The sequence below is a fragment of the Misgurnus anguillicaudatus genome, chromosome 17, assembly GCF_027580225.2.
Source record: "Misgurnus anguillicaudatus chromosome 17, ASM2758022v2, whole genome shotgun sequence".
Lineage (NCBI taxonomy): Eukaryota > Metazoa > Chordata > Actinopteri > Cypriniformes > Cobitidae > Misgurnus > Misgurnus anguillicaudatus.
In genome coordinates this window covers 33,271,863-33,290,645 of record NC_073353.2, presented here as the reverse complement: position 1 = coordinate 33,290,645, position 18,783 = coordinate 33,271,863, and the positions used below count along the sequence as shown (strand labels likewise).

At 36.5% G+C, this 18,783-nt stretch overlaps 1 protein-coding gene across 1 annotated transcript in view; it reads right to left on the bottom strand.

Annotated features, from left to right (window-relative positions):
• The window catches only part of spegb (striated muscle enriched protein kinase b), a 118,683-nt gene extending 106,621 nt beyond the window's left edge, over window positions 1-12,062 (bottom strand). Inside the window, 2 exon segments of the mRNA XM_073854646.1 lie at window positions 10,856-11,316; window positions 11,559-12,062. Of these exon segments, the coding sequence (XP_073710747.1) occupies window positions 10,856-11,282 (427 nt within the window). The 5' untranslated portion in view covers window positions 11,283-11,316; window positions 11,559-12,062.
• Between the last annotated feature and the right edge of the window lie 6,721 nt (window positions 12,063-18,783).

Sequence of the window (18,783 nt, the reverse complement as noted above, 5' to 3'; positions counted from 1 at the left end):
ATGCAAAGTAGCTATGTTCTTTTACTACAGAATATAAGCTATGCTAATACATCAAAATAATAGTTCAAATGTTTTTATTAATTATATGTGTCCCTGGACCACAAAACCAGTCAAAAGTTGCATAGGTATATTTGTAGCAATAGCCAACAATACATTGGATCAATTTTTTATTGCCAAAAATCATTAGGAAGTCATGTATCATGAAGATATTTTGTAAATGTCATACCTTAAATATATCAAAATTGTATTTATCTTAAGTAATGTGTTGCTAAAGACTTAATTTGGACAACTTTAAAGGCTATTTTTTATATTTTAATTTTTTTGTACCTTTAGATTCCAGATTTCTAGTTGTATATCAGCCAAATATTATTCTATAAACCATACATCAATGAAAAACTTATTTGTTCAGCTTTCAGATAAAAGTCTAATACAAACTACTGTGAAAATCAGTTTTGGTAAACCTTTACTATTATACTATTATATATTTCCTCACGTTTCTTTTACTTGACACATGCGGCTGCTGACTTGCAAATGTTTGAATCTTTAGCTCTCGACAAAACGGAAGAAAATTTTTCATTTTTAGATGGATGGGTGGATCACAGACAACCTCACATTATTAACTTCTGCAGCTTTTAAGTTGCAGGATAACCTGAGGGAAATGCCATTTTCCTTGAGGTCTCATAGCAACAAGTGAAGGTTTATATAAAAGTGACATGTGTTTCTGAGGATGCATCTGTAGTCTTACCACACTTGCTTGCTTCTCGGTGACATTACAAGGATTTGGTAGACTATGAATGTTTGTTATACACATCTTTGACTAACTTTATATGCAATGGCATAAACAGGTATCAAGTACTGGAGCTGTTGCCAGATTTAGCTACACTGATTCGAAAAACCATCTCCTCATTAAAATTCAACAGATTTTTCGGTGTTTTCAGGACCCAGGGCTGTCAAAGACACAGGTGTGATCTGTCAGGTAGCACATTTCGTCACACTAAAAAATATTGCTACAGCACCTTTAAACTTATTTTCTGAATCACTGAATCACAGCATACGCAGCACAGCAATAATTTTTCTCAACAAAAAAAGGTAAGGTTTAAGAAAAAATGACTCACTACAAACCAAATCTGAGCTAACTCTTAATAAATCTCAAATTTTTCTTAAATTAAAAATACGTTAGAAAAGGTGCTGGTGAAAAACAGTTCTCTGTTAGATTTCGATTGACATTTTGAGAAAATCTCACTGTTTACAAAATTAAATGTAACACATCTGCAGGTTCATACAATGCTGCAGAGTGAAAATGTATCTGATTAAAGATGAAGCCTAGCATTACCAAACTGAATTGCTAAAACCAAATTTAATAAATCTTCAAGTGGCGGTTTCACAGACAAGGCTTAGATTAAGTTAAGACTTAGTTTAGTCTTTATTAATGTGCCTTCAAAAAAACTATTACTGGTGTGCATCCTCCTGAGGCCAAACAATATATTTTAAGAAATGTCAGTGCAAGTTGTTCCCAGTTAAGACAGCTCAAACACATATTCATTTTAGTCTAGGAGTATATAGGCTTAAAGGTATAGCGGAGGATTTTCTTTTTCCGGATGGATCATCAAGACTATTGGTCATCCTAGTTGTCAATCATTCTGGTGATATGTTTACGTAAGACTGTCGTACGTGCTTGTCCCTAGGTTCGCTTTCTGCACATGCACATTTTCAGGTATATATATATATATGTGTGTGGTGAGCTACGATTTCAGCCATTCATTGAAGCTCGCGTTTTTTCAAAATGACTGATGGTCGCAAGAGAAAAAGTGTTTACGAATTGTATGACAAGAAAAGAAAAGCCTCTGAAGAAAGAAACAAGACCCGAGTGTTTCTGGGGGAATATTTTACACGCTGGCGTGCACTAAAAGCACAGGTTGGGCCAGGTTGATGCCTCAGTTGCTAAGTTTCTACTCGACAGGTAAAGTTTGGCACGCTATTTGGAGAAATCTATTTAAAATCACTGCTAGTTGATGTAAGTTTGATTAGCGATGCTAGCCCTGGCACAAGTCACGCACCGCGCAGACACAATACAAATCTCAATGTATGAGCCATGCTGACAGCAACTTGTAAACAGAGCGTGCATGAGAAGAACTAGGCTTGTGCATGCTCTCTCGTGCACACGTTTAAAAGCCGTTCCCTCTCGGGAGCAGGTGATGCGCAATTGCATTTTTTTTAAAGTGGAGAGGGCAATTCTTTTCTAAAATTCGAAAAAATCTTCCGCTATACCTTTAAACCTTGTCTGTGAAACCATACCTAAATGTCTTATTTATCTCATTATATCAATCAGCCAATACAATGACTGAACTACACTCACTGAAAAAAGGAACTTTTTGGTGTAGTAATATATATTAGATTAACTCTCATAATTTCTACATAATAATATTAACATTTATTGAGAACTAGATTTTCCTAAGTAAAATGATGATAAATAGACAATTAATTCATGTAGAAAATAAACTGTGTGAAAATAGTAAGTCGTATTAGATATTTTCTTGTATTATTTAACTCTTTTATAGTCACTGCACATAGTCCTAAAATAATTAAGTACATTTTAATCAAAAACTTTAGCAGATTCAAGTAAAAAATCTTAGTTCATTGAACTTAAGAATATTAAATCCATTAAACAAAAAAATTCAAGTAAAATGAACTTACATTTATTTGCACATGTTGTAAGGAATACCCATAATCCTTTGTGCCTGAATATTTTTTCTTTTTTAAGCTTTATCACAGAATAAGAACTGATAAGAACTTTAACTACTTAAATATTTGTTAATAAAATGTCATAAAGGATTAAGCTCTTATATTATTGATTTTGTTTTGTTGTAAATTATAATTTTGTGAAGTCACCGTTTATGTGATCAGTGTTTCTTTACATGAACCCTGTTTAGAACATTATATTGTATTTCTCTCCACAGTGCTGACAATGCATGTCAAAAACGCAGTTTGTGTGCATTTCTGTTCAGAATCAAGTTTATTTAATGACTGGCTTATAGTCCATAGAACTATGTTAAAGAAAATAACAAAAAGTAAATACAATTTATTTAATATTTTTAGGACAGCAATGCTTCAATTTTCAACTAATAGACTTTACCTAAACGATTAAAATAAATCTAACTTCTAAAAAAAGTAACATTTACTTAATTATTTAACATGTTTTTCATGCATTATTAAGTAGATTTTTTTGTTTACGTTTTTTTTTTCAGTGCTGCAAAAAAATTATTTTCAAGAAAAAATGTCTTAGTATTTCTGTCTTGTTTTCAGTAAAATATTTAAAAATGATTAAATTAAGATGCTTTTTCTTGATGAGCAAAATGACCCAAGAAAATAATTCAAGTTTTTAGACCAAAAATATCAAATTTAAGTGATTTTCGGCATAAAACAAGCAAAAAAATTAATAATAATCTGCCAATGGGGAAAGCAAAAAAATCTTGTAATTTTTTTAAACACTAAATTCAAGAAAAATTCAAGAAAAATTAGCTTAGCCCATGCATTGGCAGATTTTTTGCTTGTTTTATGCACAAAATCACTTAAATTTATATTTTTGGTCTAAAAACTAACTAGACTTATTTTCTTGGGTCATTTTGCTTATCAAGAAAAAGCATCTTAATTTAAGAATTTTTACTGAAAACAAGACAAAAATAATAAGATTTTTTACAGTGTACCGGCAATCAATTGGCTTAGAAATGAATGACAAAATTAGGTTTAGCATAAGAAATCTCAAGCGTGCATATGCAATAAACAAAGGAACAGATTTATTGATAGGGCATATAAAAGTGCAACACCAGTGGTTTGCTAAAACCACCCACACGCTACAGGCCAATGTGAGCGCAAGCAGAAAGTAAACAAGATGCTTTTAAGAAAATTAAAATCAGTGGATCACCATTAAGTGTTAATGTAAACGCAGTCAAAAGGAAAGGATAACTTCCTTAAAGTGGAAAGGAAATGGGCTTTCTAGTGATGCAGAATGCCACCGATTGCCTATTGGAAAGGCAATAATGTTTTATCACAGCCTGAGGGAGGTTTCAGACCATTGAAATTACTATTAAAGAACATTTTCAAGAAATAAGAATAAATTCTTTATAACTCAGTTTATTCTAATGCACCAAATTAGTCTTTTTACATTCACCATCGATTAATTCCTCCCTATGTCCTCAGGTGGACAAAGAAAAGCTGGTGATAGACAGAAAATGACTGATTGGAGCAGACACAGCTGTGCGCATTGTTGAGGGTGACAAAATGTACCACAGTATGCATCACCCTCATTGCTAGTGGTGAAATATTCACTTCACCTCCCACAAAAGAAAAGAACAATATTTGAAAGCCGTCATCATTTTCTATGAGTCATACGTGCTGATGATAAATGCATGACTTTGTCACTTTGCAATGGTCCATTAACGCAAAGAACAGAAGCAAACACAAAAGTCCTCCAAATGTTGAGCAGTTTGTTGGGGATTATCATTTGTGTGTGTCACAAATATAAATGACATTTGAGACCTTTTGCACACTACACACCGAGGAGCATATGTGCGGACCACCTGACCTGTGAGGCCAATGGAAAATTACACACAGCAGTAATTGCTCCGAAAGGAGCGCTCTGTGTGTGGGCTGAAACCAAATCCCATGTCTTGTTGCTCTAGCATTTCTCCCAATTCCAAGTATTTTGGATGAATCACAATTCATGTAGTTTAAATGTATTAGTATAAAATAATATCTACTCGAATTATCTAAATTTAAAGTGTCTAATTTCTATACTGTACCACTAGTGTCATCAATAGGTAATGAAAATATAATGAGTGTCCTGCTCGAAACTTGCTATTGGTTGAGGCAATAGCTGCGTTTCTATTGCAGATTTGCAAAAAATGTAAGCGTTATTTTTTAAACTTTGACAAAAAATTATAGCAAAATGACCACGTCTCCATTAACCGATGATACGTGACTGAAAGGTATTTTTCCTCTCGCGATAAGTAATTTCTAATAACTAATATCACATCCACCGTACTAGGCATTATTTTTAACCAAAAGAGATGTAAGAGTATCATCCAGTCCCTCCAGAAAAATGTAATTATGCGATTGCATTATTTAATGCATAATCAGCCAAAGTCCGCATATTTATGCGGGGATGCATTTTTTTTTAAATACGCTGCACATTTGCCGCATAAATTGCAGATTTCTGCTGGCAAAATATGCAGGGCTTGCATGATTTCTTAATTCCCGCATTATGGCATAGCAGAAAACTGAAAAACGTTGCATTTACTTCACACATGCACAGCCATTGTCATGGGAATGTTAGTGAGTGACGTAATTATGAGACGTGAACATCAATGAAAAGCTCCAAAAGCTGCAAACAGTTTTTGCAAGTTCTCGTAATTCTGGCAAGTTCCCGCAATTTCATCACATAAAATTGCATAAATATCCCACATATTCCATCGAATCTTTTAAGAAACGCAAGATCAAGGATTTTTGCCCGCAACAATCACAAAAAAACTCAGCGATTTCTGGAAGGACTGATTATCCAAACATTAATGCCAAGAAAAGCCTCTTAAACTTAGGAGCGGCAAAGTTTACACTGCAAAAAATGACTTTCTTACTTACACTGTAAAAAATTAGCTGTAATTATGCAGCTGGTTGCCAGTAACTTACTGTAGAAGATAAAGACTGAAAATATTTCATGTTCATTTAATTTTGTACAAACTGTTGCCAGTAAATAACATAAATGTAAAATCTACAGTAAGTAACTGGCAGCTAGTTGCCAGTAATACCCAGTAATACTGTAATTTCTATAGAAATGTTTTACAGTGTAGTATTTTTGTCATGTCTTAAGTACAAATATCTAAAAACATTTAAATCAAAATGCATTGGGTCTCATTCACTTAGCATGCATACGCACAAATTTGTTTGTAAAATGTGCGTACAGACGTTTTAACTTACAAATCATGATTCAACAAAAACTTTCATACTAAAATTTCTTCGAAATGTTTGCAGAAACACAAGAACAACTTAGACAACATGTAAGTTAAAACGTCCGAACAAATTTGTGGTACGCATGCTTAATGAGACCCAATGTCTTGATGACCAAAATGACCTATGAAAATAAGTCTAGTTTTTAGACAAAAATATCAAATTTAAAGCAACACTATGTAGTTTCCATGTAAAATGACTTACAGCTCCCCCGTGTGGTTGAAAAGCGCAACAGTGCATGGTATCAGACACTCTTCTGCAGGCAGGGGGAGGGGCGGGGCTGTGTTTCCTACCCTCCACCCCCACTTTCAGAGTGTGCTTGTAGCAGCTAGGAGGCTGCTCAGGTTGCAGAAACAGTACAATTTGTCCAGTTAAAAGTTGTTCTATCACTGAAATAATTTTAGAGAAATTATTTAAAGGTAAAAAAACTACATAGTGTTGCTTTTAGTGAAATTTGTGCTTAAAACAAGCAAAAAAAATCTGCCAATGGCATAAGAAAAAAAATCTTGAAATAAGAATTTAAACACAAAATTCAAGAAAAATGTTCTTACCTCATTGGCAGATTTGTTTTGCTTGTTTTAAGCACAAATTCACTTAAATGTAAGATATTTTGTCTAAAAACTAGACTTATTTTCTTAGGTAATTTTGCTCATCGAGAAAAAACATCTTAATTTAAGAATTTTTGTATGTTTGTACTGAAAGCAAGACAAAAATATTAAGTTAGAAAGTAATTTTAAGTGTAGGTTTTTCTTGGAGGTAACAGTACATTATTTTAAATCAAAAGAGATATAGGAGTGTTATCCAGAGATAATTGGCAAGGAAAACCTCTTATACGTTTCTGGGAGGTTACCGTGTCATCTTTAAATAATAATTACGTGACTGACTTGCATCAGGTGACCTGAAAATGCTAATAAACTGTTTCCATTGCAGATTTGCGAAATACACTGTTTCCAAATTACCTGAAAAACCACCTAATGTGAGCGTAAAAAAGTTTTTGCGATATATGGGAGTTTCACAAAATTGGCGCATTTCCATGTCAAGGTGGTTGGATGTTCCAACAAACAAAGCCTTTTTTGATAGTGCCACAGAATTAGTTATTTTAAAGGAAATCAACTTTTAAACACTTTACTTAGTTGTCGTGGCATAACAAGTTGGGGACAGATAGCCTAATCTCATAGGAAAGTCTTTTTTCAAGATGGAAAAAACAATACAACATCACTGGGGCAAATGCAGATCATACTACAAGGTCTCCTCATACAATGCTTTCAAGAAAATTGCAGTGGTTGTTTTGGGATAGAAAAATATATATTTAAAATAAGATCACAATCCTGGTCTCTTGTCTCAGTGTCTATATCAATACTGATTTTGAGAACGTATCCAGCAAGCAATTTTGTTTTAGATGTCTAGGCTAAAACAAGGTAAATTTAATAGACTTCTAACCATACCCCTCTAAAAAATCAAATAAATAAAACCAAACACCTTGTAATATTAATGTTAACTTTGCTTACATGAAGGCATATCATATATCTCAAAAATGATTTTGGCAAAATGACATGTATTGTAACCAAATTCCAAGTAACCAAGTTTATTTTGGCTAGAAGTGGAAGCCGGAAAATTGCATATCAGTAGTTAACCTAGAATGTGAAATGACGGCTATTGCTGGCTGGGTACCAATAGCACTACTTGAGTAAACAGCTACAATATTGAAAAAGTAAACTAGGTAAAATGTCCTCTTCCCTTTGATCAAACTGACTTTAATTGAATAAAGCCCAGACAAAACTACAGCACTGAAAGCCTATTTATAGCTGTGATGTCTTCCTGCGTAACCAGAGAATGAGCGGCCTATTAACATCGCGAAAATCTGAGGCCTGGCACATTCCAGTGCCCAAAATATCCGGAGCGACAGAGATGGTCCTTCGGTTCAAGACAGAAGAGACGCTGACTACTGACACTGATATTCGTGTTGTTGAATAAAACTATAGGGTAAATATGAACTTCATTGTTGCTTTAAGTACCAACAAACAAGCACAGGTCATTTCATTTCACATATAATATATTGATCCACTTATTCTTAACTTTGATTATTAGCAATCACACTATTGATCAGATTCCTATTGAAATGTAAACGCAGTCAATAAAATTCAAGAGAGTGAAATGGGGCAGAGAAAGGAGCATAAAAAGCAGATGAAAATAATGGGGTGTCTTCCACTTTAATGTTTATGAAACCAGACTATATTATATTAAATGAAGAAGTGCATGCCCACAGACAATATGCAATTTGCATAATACACACCCCCACCTTGTCCATATATGGGGTTTGCACACAAGCTCACCTGTACAGACATTCATCAAACTATAAAGACAAGCTCTTGCCTTACACTGCACACTAAAAGATCTTCAAGGAAAGCCGAGTATACCATCTTCAGAACCAGTTATTAACACAATAAATCTTTTATGTAGGCTTACACAACACAACTAGTATACACACCTAAACACCAGCTGTATTTCAATGCCAAAACCTATCCCGGATATCCCAAGATGTCACCTAAACATATTGCATTTTTTTCATGGCCACCACGAGTTAATTTTGATACATTTAAAAATTATATAACAATTCAAGATGTGCTGCATGAAAGGCCTAGCATTCACATACGGTCAGTGATTGAAAGTCTCCCATTGTAACGCTAAGGAAGGGAAAGACATATGGCATTTAGCTGACTGACGGGACAGGTGTGAACTCAAATTGTCCGGAGGACTGACACGTGCATCATGACCCACAGACGTCACTGTCGCACAGCACGACAGGCTGAAGGAAGAGTAACAAACAATCCTTGAAGCCACATACTTTAATGCTTTTAGCTGCCAACAATGCAATAAATAAGAAACTTTTGCATTGTAACCATTAAGATGCAAGAAAATGTGAAAGTTGGAATAATTAAAATAACAAACTATTCCTGTTGATAAAATACAATGCAATGCAATAAAATAAAATACAGAGACATAAAATGCACCTTAGTTTGGCAATAAACTTTAAAGGATTAGTCAATTTTCTTAAAAAAAAAAAAAAATGCAGATAATTTACTCACCACCATATCATCCAAAATGTTGATGTCTTTCTTTGTTCAGTCGAGAAGAAATTGTGTTTTTTGAGGAAAACATTCCAGGATTTTTCTCATTTTAATGGACTTTAATGGACCCCAACACTTACACTGCAAAAAATTATTTTCAAGAAAAAAAATTCTTAGTATTTTTGTCTTGTTTTCAGTAAAAATATCTAAAAATTCTTAAATTAAGATGCTTTTTCTTGATGACTAAAACAACCCAAGAAAATAAGTCTAGTTTTTAGACCAAAAATATCAAATTTAAGTGATTTTGTGCATAAAACAAGCAAATAAAATCTCCCAATAGGGTAAGCAAATTTTTCTTGAATTTTTTTTTATTTATTGTTTAAGAAAAATTTTCAAGATTTTTTGCTTACCCCATTGGCAGATTTTTTTTGCTTGTTTTATGCACAAAATCACTTAAATTTGATATTTTTGGTCTAAAAACTAGACTTTTTTTCTTGCGTTGTTTTGCTCATCAAGGGGCATCTTATTTAAGATAGTTTTAGATATTTTACTGACAAAAATACTAAGAATTTTTTTTCTTGAGGATAGTTTTTTGCAGTGTAAAAGTTTTGATGCGGTTTGGAATTGCAGTTTCGAGGGGGTCTAAGGGATCCCAACAAACCGCATAAGGGTCTAATCTAGCGAAACGATTAGAAAAATAAAAAATATGCATTTTTAAACCACAACTTCTTGTCTTCCTCCGGTCCTGTGGTGCGCCGGCGCGACCTCGCGTAATACGTCATCACATCAAGAGGTCACGGATGACGAATGCTAAACTACTCCCCAGTGTTTACAAGTGTGGAAAAAGAGGACCGTTCCAACGTTATTGTATGTCCAATGATACTAATTAATGTCTTTGTGTCAGATTATTGTTTAAAATGTGCGTTTTATATATGTAACACGTGACCTTTCTACGTCATTACGCAATTATGTGAAGTTTAAAAGTGCATATTTTTATTTTTATTGCCAAACATTACAATCGTTTCGCTAGATAAGAGCCTTATGCCTCGTTTGAAATCATTTAGAGTCCTTTAAAACTGCAATTTTAAACTGCATTAAAACTGTTAAGTGTTGGGGTCCATTAAAGTCCATCAAAATGAGAAAAATCCTGGAATGTTTCCTCAAAAAACATAATTTCTTCCCGATTGAACAAAGAAAGCCATCAACATTTTGGATGAAATGGTGGTGAGTAAATTATCTGCATTTTTTTTAAGAAAATGGACTAATCCTTTAATGACACAACACTGCCAAAATGATAGGCACTGAGGTGAGGCTAACTCATAAAATACTCCTTACATTTTCAACAATTCCCTATTCAAGCACCATCCCTAAAAAGCATGCTATATTTTCCATTTTAAAATGATATAGTGAGTGCAGATTCAATATGTTGGAAGACGAAGCATTGTGAATTTAGGGGCCGCAATCTTGCAGCTCCACTTTGGGACGTCTTATCAGCTGCCCCCGTCATTCTCTGCCACCATACTGCCTCAAATAAACCACAACCAAACAAGGTGAATAAGAAAGGTGGAGTTGCCATTTAACCTTATTGTTCACGTTGGATTAAGCGTCATTTTCTGAGACCACCCGAGGGATGTGTTACCACTTAAGCGAGTTATCACACTGTCACATTACATAGCAAGATCATTCGCCTTTATTCCTTAACTTGATAATTAGCAACACGGGCCTGATAATAAGCCTAGCTGATAATTACTGACATCTTAATATGTAACACGTGTGCTTCTAGTTACCTTCACCCAAATCCAAAACAGCCAAGACTGCGCTGCTCCTGGCCTCTCCGAGACTGTTGATGGCGATGCAGGTGTACAGACCAGCATCACTGGGCTTGCAATCCCTGATCCACAGACCTCCATATTCCTGGTTGTCCATGTTGAGCAGATCATCGTTATGGTACCAATAAAGGGTAGGTTGTGGGTCTCCGGCAATGGCCACTTTGAGACGGATATCACAGCCGGTGCCTACAGCGGCGTTCCTCATCTTCCGAATGAAGACTGGAGGGGTCGTGGTTGGGTAGACAGAACCAGAAGGGTCTGGTACGAATTGATCAGAACCAACTTTTGCTCGTTTCGATGGTATCCTGGGACTTGGATGTGCCATTCCTCCTGGTTCTTCATCGGCACCCTTCTTGAGGGTCATTTGGAACTCAGCCTTCCTCATGATGCGGTGGAGAAGTTCTTCAAACACTATAGGACTTTACAGTTTAATGCTTTAATGTAATTTTATAACTCATTAATGCATAGTAAATCTTTCATAAATAAAAATGATTTTTTTTATTCGCTTTGATATGGTAAACATATTCCAAACATTTCAGCAGATTAAATGCAACACTCCAGGTATAAGCTTATCACCAACCGTAGACTGCAATACTCACATGACTTCTAAGACTAAAAAGTGGCTTGCTTTAGAAAAGTAGTGGCACAGAAAATGGCCTACCTGCATTAAAAGGCACACAGAATCCGAAATATGAATCCGAAAAACTCTCCCGGGATTCCGCAACATAAATGTTTTGGAATATGTTTCTCACATCCTTGAGATGGTGTCCATCTAGAGAGTTAAAAAACAAGTTTAATCTTTTCACCAATTAGGCGAATAGGGCCTGCGCATGTACTCCGTCAGGATGGTATTTTTAGAGCGAGTCCAAGTGGATCATATTGCATTAGCAGCTACCACTACAGCCTTCTGGAAGACTCGGCCTCAGCTTGTCACCTATCAATCTCAAATCCCAGAGTTCTTCAGGGTCTCAATGGAAAAATGACCGCTAGATCCTTTGATGATTACTCAGTTGCAGGGTTTCCAACTCTGTAGTGCTTTCCAGCTTTATGCCTATGGTGCCCAGACGTTCGTCCCCTTGCCCTCGAAGTAAAGTTGCCCCACTCAAGATCGCTCCCTCCCTCCAATCTCACGTCCCCCGGGAAGGTGACAGGCAAGTCTCACTAAGCCATCAAGCAACAGCTGTACCCTGATAGGTCACATTTTTTGGACTGCCCCGATGCTTTGGCCCAACCCATTTTAGTTTACCCAAAACTCGCAACCAATCCCAAGCTCTATAAAGTGTGACATGGGGGTCTAAGAGGGAGGGGCACGGGAACTCTGATTCATGTGTCAAAGATAAGAACTGACTTCATCACCAACATTAGTTGAAGAGTTGGGCTGGAAAACTAGCACTGATTCTTTTGGGACAGACTTGTAAGACTTTTTGTTTAAATTACCTCCTTATCTGATTATAGTTTTTTATGTGGCATAAAAACACACTAAACACACACAAAAAACAGCTGCTGTACAACATAGACTGCCATCTGCAGGAGATTTCGTTCCAATGCAAGTATTAAACTCATTGTTCTGTGCTATGTTGATAAAACATAAAATGTCATAAATTAATTATGGGGGGAAATAACGTGTTATTCACAAGACTTTTTAAAGGTGTCTCCAGAGTATGTATGTGAAGTTTTAGCTCAAAATACCACAAATAATTTATTATAACATGTTAAAATTGCAACTTTGTAGGTGTGAGCAAAAATGTGCCGTTTTGGGGTGTGTCCTTTTAAATGCAAATGAGTTGACATCTGCACTAAATGGCAGTGCCGTGGTTGGATAGTGCAGATTAATGGTGGTATTATCCCCTTCTGACATCACAAGGAGAGCCAAATCTCATTTTAATATTTTTTCACATGCTTGGTTTACCAAAACTAAGTTACTGGGGTGATCTTTTTCACATTTTCTAGGTTGACAGAAGCACCGAGGACCAAATTATAGCACTTAAACATGGAAAAAGTCAGATTTTCATGATGTGTCCCCATTCAAATTTTGTTTATAATTTCACATGTTTTCAGGCAGTATCAATTTCAATATTTAAGTACAAGAGACATGAAACAGATCTCGTTTGTGGTGAAGCGGGTGGCCACTGCCCAGAAAGCTGCATCTCAAGGCTTCAGACAGCGCGCAAATACACGGTAAAGACAGCGTGCAAATACTATCAGAGTTCATGGAGTTTTTTTGGGCTTGAACGAATGTTTACACAAATTATCTTAAAGAGCACATATTTCATTGCTAAAAAACAATGTTATTTTGTGTATTTGGTATAATACAATGTGTTCTCGTGGTTTATGGTTAAAAACACATTACTTTCCACATACCATACATTTTTGTAGCTCCAGATTTTACTCTCTTCCTGAAACGCATGGTTTTAAAAAATGGATTTATACCCGAACCCGACATGCATAAATAATATTTTTTTAAAGAAAGACCCGACCCAAGACAAACCCAAGAAAATTTGACCCGAGTCCGACCCAAACCAGTGGCATTTTTTTAACCCCGACTGGACCCGAATGTAAATGGCACCGACCGACGTGTGTGCAATCTACAGCTCCGCACGCAGCAGTCAGAAAGAAACCCCGCTAGTCTCGCAACCAATTTGGCGAGCTGCTCCATTTGTTTTCCTTTGTTATCTGTAAGCGAAACCCAGGTAATCGCTAAAATGTACATTTAAAATTGACTGATCTGTCTCAATGAAAATTAACCTACCGCCGAGCAACACAATGTTTGCTCTTGGCAAACAGAGAAGAGGTTTGAAAGGGACATTGACGCACACACGCGAGAGAGTTCGGGTTTTCGGCTCCGTTCGGCAAAAACAAATTCATTTTAAATTACACGAGACCCGATGCCGCTAATATTATACCTGACCCGTGACCGAGACACACAGGAAACTTTTAGACTAGGGCTGCACGATTTGGGTAATTTTTCCCATTGCGGTTATTGATGCTAATATTGCAATGTGCGATTATACTAAATGGTATCATGAGTCAACTTGATGGGTTTTAAGGAAAATCCACACACAGTTTAGCTAAAATGTCTATTTGTAAAACTAGAAATCAATACGTATAGACACGTGATGTAGCAACTGCTCAGTGTCAGTAATCCTAAATCCAAAATACCGCCATACAACAGACATGGAGTGTTTTTTTTTAGCTACCAGATAACTGTCAACCTCCTCAGCATCCATCTTCGCTCTGGTATAAGTGACGACGCACACCACACACGTGCATGCCACACGTGCACTGTCTTTTTGTTCGTTTTTCTTTTTTTTTTTAAACAGCAAGGAAAATCATCAAACTGTTATCAGAAAGTTTGTGTTAACAAGTCCACACGTTTATTTATTTAATATAATTTCAACATTTTGCTGTCATATAATCGCACAGGCTGACATCGCGATTGCGATGCGATTAATTGTGCAGCACTATTTTAGACCCGAACCCGATCGGGTCTTGGGTCGGACCTCGGGTTTTCGGATCTAAGTGGACCCATGAAGACCTCTAGTCTGTGTTAGTAAACATGCTGCACAGAGTTTTGTACGTGTATATGTGACCCTACAGTCACATTAGCTACAAAAGTGAGCGACACCGAGCAACACGCACTCGCTTGATGGGCGTTCCTTGGCTGGAAAAGCGGTATCAAAAGTCACTTTAGAGCAGTAATTCTCAAAGTGTGGTCCGCGGACCACTAGTGGTCCGCCAAACCCCCCCCACTGGTCCGCCAAAAGATGACCTAAACTAGGCAAGTGTTTATACAATAGTCAATTATTTAAGTAGATTTTTTATGCACTTGCGAAACTGTGTTATCAGTTCTTGCCTTTCTGTTTTAGTAACGTAAAAATGGATCGATGGCTAAACCAAAGAGGAGTCAAAATAAAAGATCAAGCGTCAACTGAAAGCAGCTAAAATCCACAGATCTATTAGCTTTGTAAAGTACTAGTTTTTGTTCATGTGTAAAATCCCTGTAATTTCATTGATTTTGGACATTAAGGGGAATTTTTTTTCAGTATTTTATTGTTACCATAGTTACAACCATAGACTTCATATACCCACCACCTCAGTTTTAAACAAATGGCTCTTTGGAATGACATTAAGTGGGACCTAGGCTTATAGTATGTTTAATTGCATTTTTATTCACATGTGCAGTTTGTTGTTCATATTAAGCTGCAACTCATTTCACATTTACTTTTTCAAATGAAATAAAATTCATATAACAATTTCTGAACATATTTGCATTTGTTTTTAAAAAATTAGTTTTTGACTTGAAACAGTTGCATATTAAACTTAAACTTAGCTTATCCTTTCTATTTTGTTGTTTTTTGGGGGAGTGTTAGAGTGGGATTCTGTTAGGTGGTCCTCAGAAAAAAACTGGAAGATAAAGTGATCCTTGGGCTGAAAAGTTAGAGAAACACTGCTTTAGAGGTATTATTAAGTTACAAGAACGGTGTTTTTGGATTTAAAAGTATTTATTTCTCGATAAAAGTAACAAAATATATGAGAATGCCAAACTTATCAGATATATACAGAAATACGCATTTTCCGCCATCTTGAATTACTTTCTCCGACTCGGCCACAGACCTACGTCATGCTGCCTCTTCACTCCGATTGGTAGTCGCTTTGTTGCATCGCTCAGCATTTGCATAAAATAGCCGCCTTGTCTATTTTGGCCCCATCTTGCTCGTGCAGCGGCGAGCTTGTCGCTTGCCGCTGGCAAACGGCCACTCCCATTGAAAATGAATGGTAGCCTGTCGCTCTGTCTCTTGTAGCTAATGTGACTGGGGGGTGATGGTGCATTCACACCAGATGTGGAAGAGGAGGCAAGCACCAGTGATTTACATGTTAAGTTAATGCAAAGACTCAAATAGGCATCCTGGGGCAAAGGTAGCGTGAATGGTGCGGCGCCAAAGGCGCGCAACGTGCGGAAAATCTAAACTTTGGTGGATTTCGCGCCGCGTTAACCAATCAGGAGCTTGCTCTAGCAGTGACGTGATTACAGGAAGCGAGCGGAGGCAGAATAACAAAACACCAATGGAGGACAATCATCATCGCTACACGACACATATTCGTACTTTTACAGGAATTAAAAGGATCTTGTTTGGAAGAGTGAGGAGGTCGAACAACCTGGTAAGTTTACTCAATTTGAGCTATATAAGCCCCTCCCAGGATGCGAATTTACGCGTGAATGTGTCGAATGACTAGAATTAAGTGAGTAAACTCTAAGGGGCGGTTTCCCGGACAGGGATTAGACTAGTCCTAGACTTGAACACTTTTAAGAGTTCTCCAAACTGAAAACAACTTGCACTTACATATCTTAAAATACATTAGTGCCCTTTGTTTTACCTCAGAATGCACACAGGTAATGTTTTAAGTAAGGCATGTTTGTCAAAACTAGTTGTATTTCCTAATTAAACTAAGGCCTAGTCCTGGATTAAGCTAATCCCTGTCTGGGAAACCGCCCCTAAATGTTCAACCGCCCAACTACGTGCGAATAGCGCATTTTTGCTGCCTCTTTAGCGTCTGGTGTGAACTCACATTAAGAGCTTTCTCTGATATTTCAGAGCGAATGATAAAAAAAGCTTGCGTAACTTTCAAACGCATGCAAAATAAAACAAATGAAAGAGGCTGAGAGCAGCCGCTTCAGTTTTATCAATGAAAACCTAAAGATCGTGCAAAAGGGGAAGAGCAGGCGGTCTTTTGTGGCTGCTCGAACACATTCGAACACATGCGCGTGTACACAAAGCAATCTGGTCAAATGCGTTTTCGACAACCTTTGAATGTGGCCGCACTTGGACAAGCTCCAAATGTTTTACACCCCGTTTACACCCGTCTTTAGTGTGATCCACTTGTGATCCGATCAACCAAAACGCATCTTATTACCAGATGTAAACAGCCTCATAGACATACATACGTAAATACATTTTATATATAAAAAATAAAATATGTGCACTATATTGTGACAAGGCTTTAGGGTGACACAAAGCAAAATAAGCACATTTGTTAATTTGCCAACCACGTACGGCTATTGGACAAATTCAGCCTGATCGATAAATTGATGTACTAAAAAAAAACGTATTAACTTCCAATTTCATGCAAATCAATTTGCTCACATAGAATTAACATAAAATGCTAAGATGATAAATTCATTTTGACAGTTATGTATCAATTTATACGAATCAATAACTTTTATAGCTTCCGAGCTGTTCATATCTCTGCTTCGTTTAATACAAAATGTATTTGTCACAAACATAAACAAGAACTATTGAACCCTTTAGTACAGTCAGCAGATGACTAATGTTTGTTTCCCTGCTTTTAAAATGAGATCATAAACAAGTGAAATGATCTCGAAGTGCTGCAACGATCCACGGCAATGTCAATTTTATGCTAAGCATGTGCTTCCCCCTCTCTGGAACCCCCTTTGAAAGGAAAATCCTTTCTGCAGTTTATCCTGCAGGGCCCTGTTGTCATAGAAACAGCATCGCTCTCTCGCCTGCTGAATTGAGAGCAATGTGTGGATGGTGCACAGGTTTCTGAGTGAGTGGGAGGGAACGGGGAAGCAGATACAAGACTTTACTATTGTAACACAATAGGGAAGATGGCAAACGTTCAACTGGCCAATGTTTTAGGGGCTAAGTGACTGGAAAAAGGATGGATGGATGGCAGGCATGAAGAGACTGGTGCAAGGATGATGTTAATGGACAACGATGAAGGTAAGAGTTCCACTTACTGTACGTGTGGTCGAGTCTCTCATTTAAAGCTGGAGGCTGAGTGCTGTGATCCAGTGTTGAGTGGAGAGTCTGGTGTGTGGGTAAAACATCGCCCTCTGCTGGATGAAACATTACCACGGTAATTGGGGTGTTTCCTCTATGACGTCACTGAGCGCGAAGGCTGCCCATATTTATCTATTGCCAGGATAATTTTTTAAGTTAGAAATGTACTTTTTTTAGGCTCCTACACTTTTTGACCAATTAATATAACTTAGCCAGATTATTGAACACATCTGGTTTTTATATAACTACATCCAGTATATTTATTTCAAAAAGACACATATTGGATACAAAACAACTATTAAACGTTTTCACAATTATTGCTCAGAAACGTGTATTGAACAATCAGAAATCGTATGACAATATTTACAAAATTTAAACTGAAATATAGACGCAGTGTCGTCCGACCTCATCTGTACACATAACAGGCTACAACCGCTTACCTTTTAATGGCATAACTTTCCTCATGTTGTTATGACACTTCCTTACATCACAAACCAGCATATATTTAACATATTTGTGTATAATTTAAGGTTGAAAATAGAAGTTACCGTATGCCTTAAATCACTGTTTTATTCATGTTATATAACCGACCGAAACTCACACGGACATCAAACCGGAGATCAATTACCTTCTCAGAGTCACCTTCAAATCTAATTGAACCTGAAATGTATGTAGTTTTCTTGCGCCACCTGCTGGAATAGTTGTATAATGCCTTAGAATATTACACGAGCGAGCTTTGTATGTGTATGTGCCTATTTATATGCTCCTCCTTTAACATTTTCACATAATATTAAAAGTACGATATAATAAATGGTGCTGACCTATAAAGTATGCATTGTAATATCCTTTGGAATGATATAATATAATGTATATATATTTCTAAAATGTATTTCTACCCTCTTGTTTTTTTTCTCTTGTTTTTTTCTTCTTGTTGTTCCTTCTTGTTGAGGCATGTGAATTGTTTATGTTATATGATATACGGCACTGTACGTGCTATCTGTTGTTGTTAATAAAGCATTAAAAAAATGTGTATGTGTCTATCCCCTGGTTTTGCAGACGACAAAACTTAAGGCCTAGCTGAAA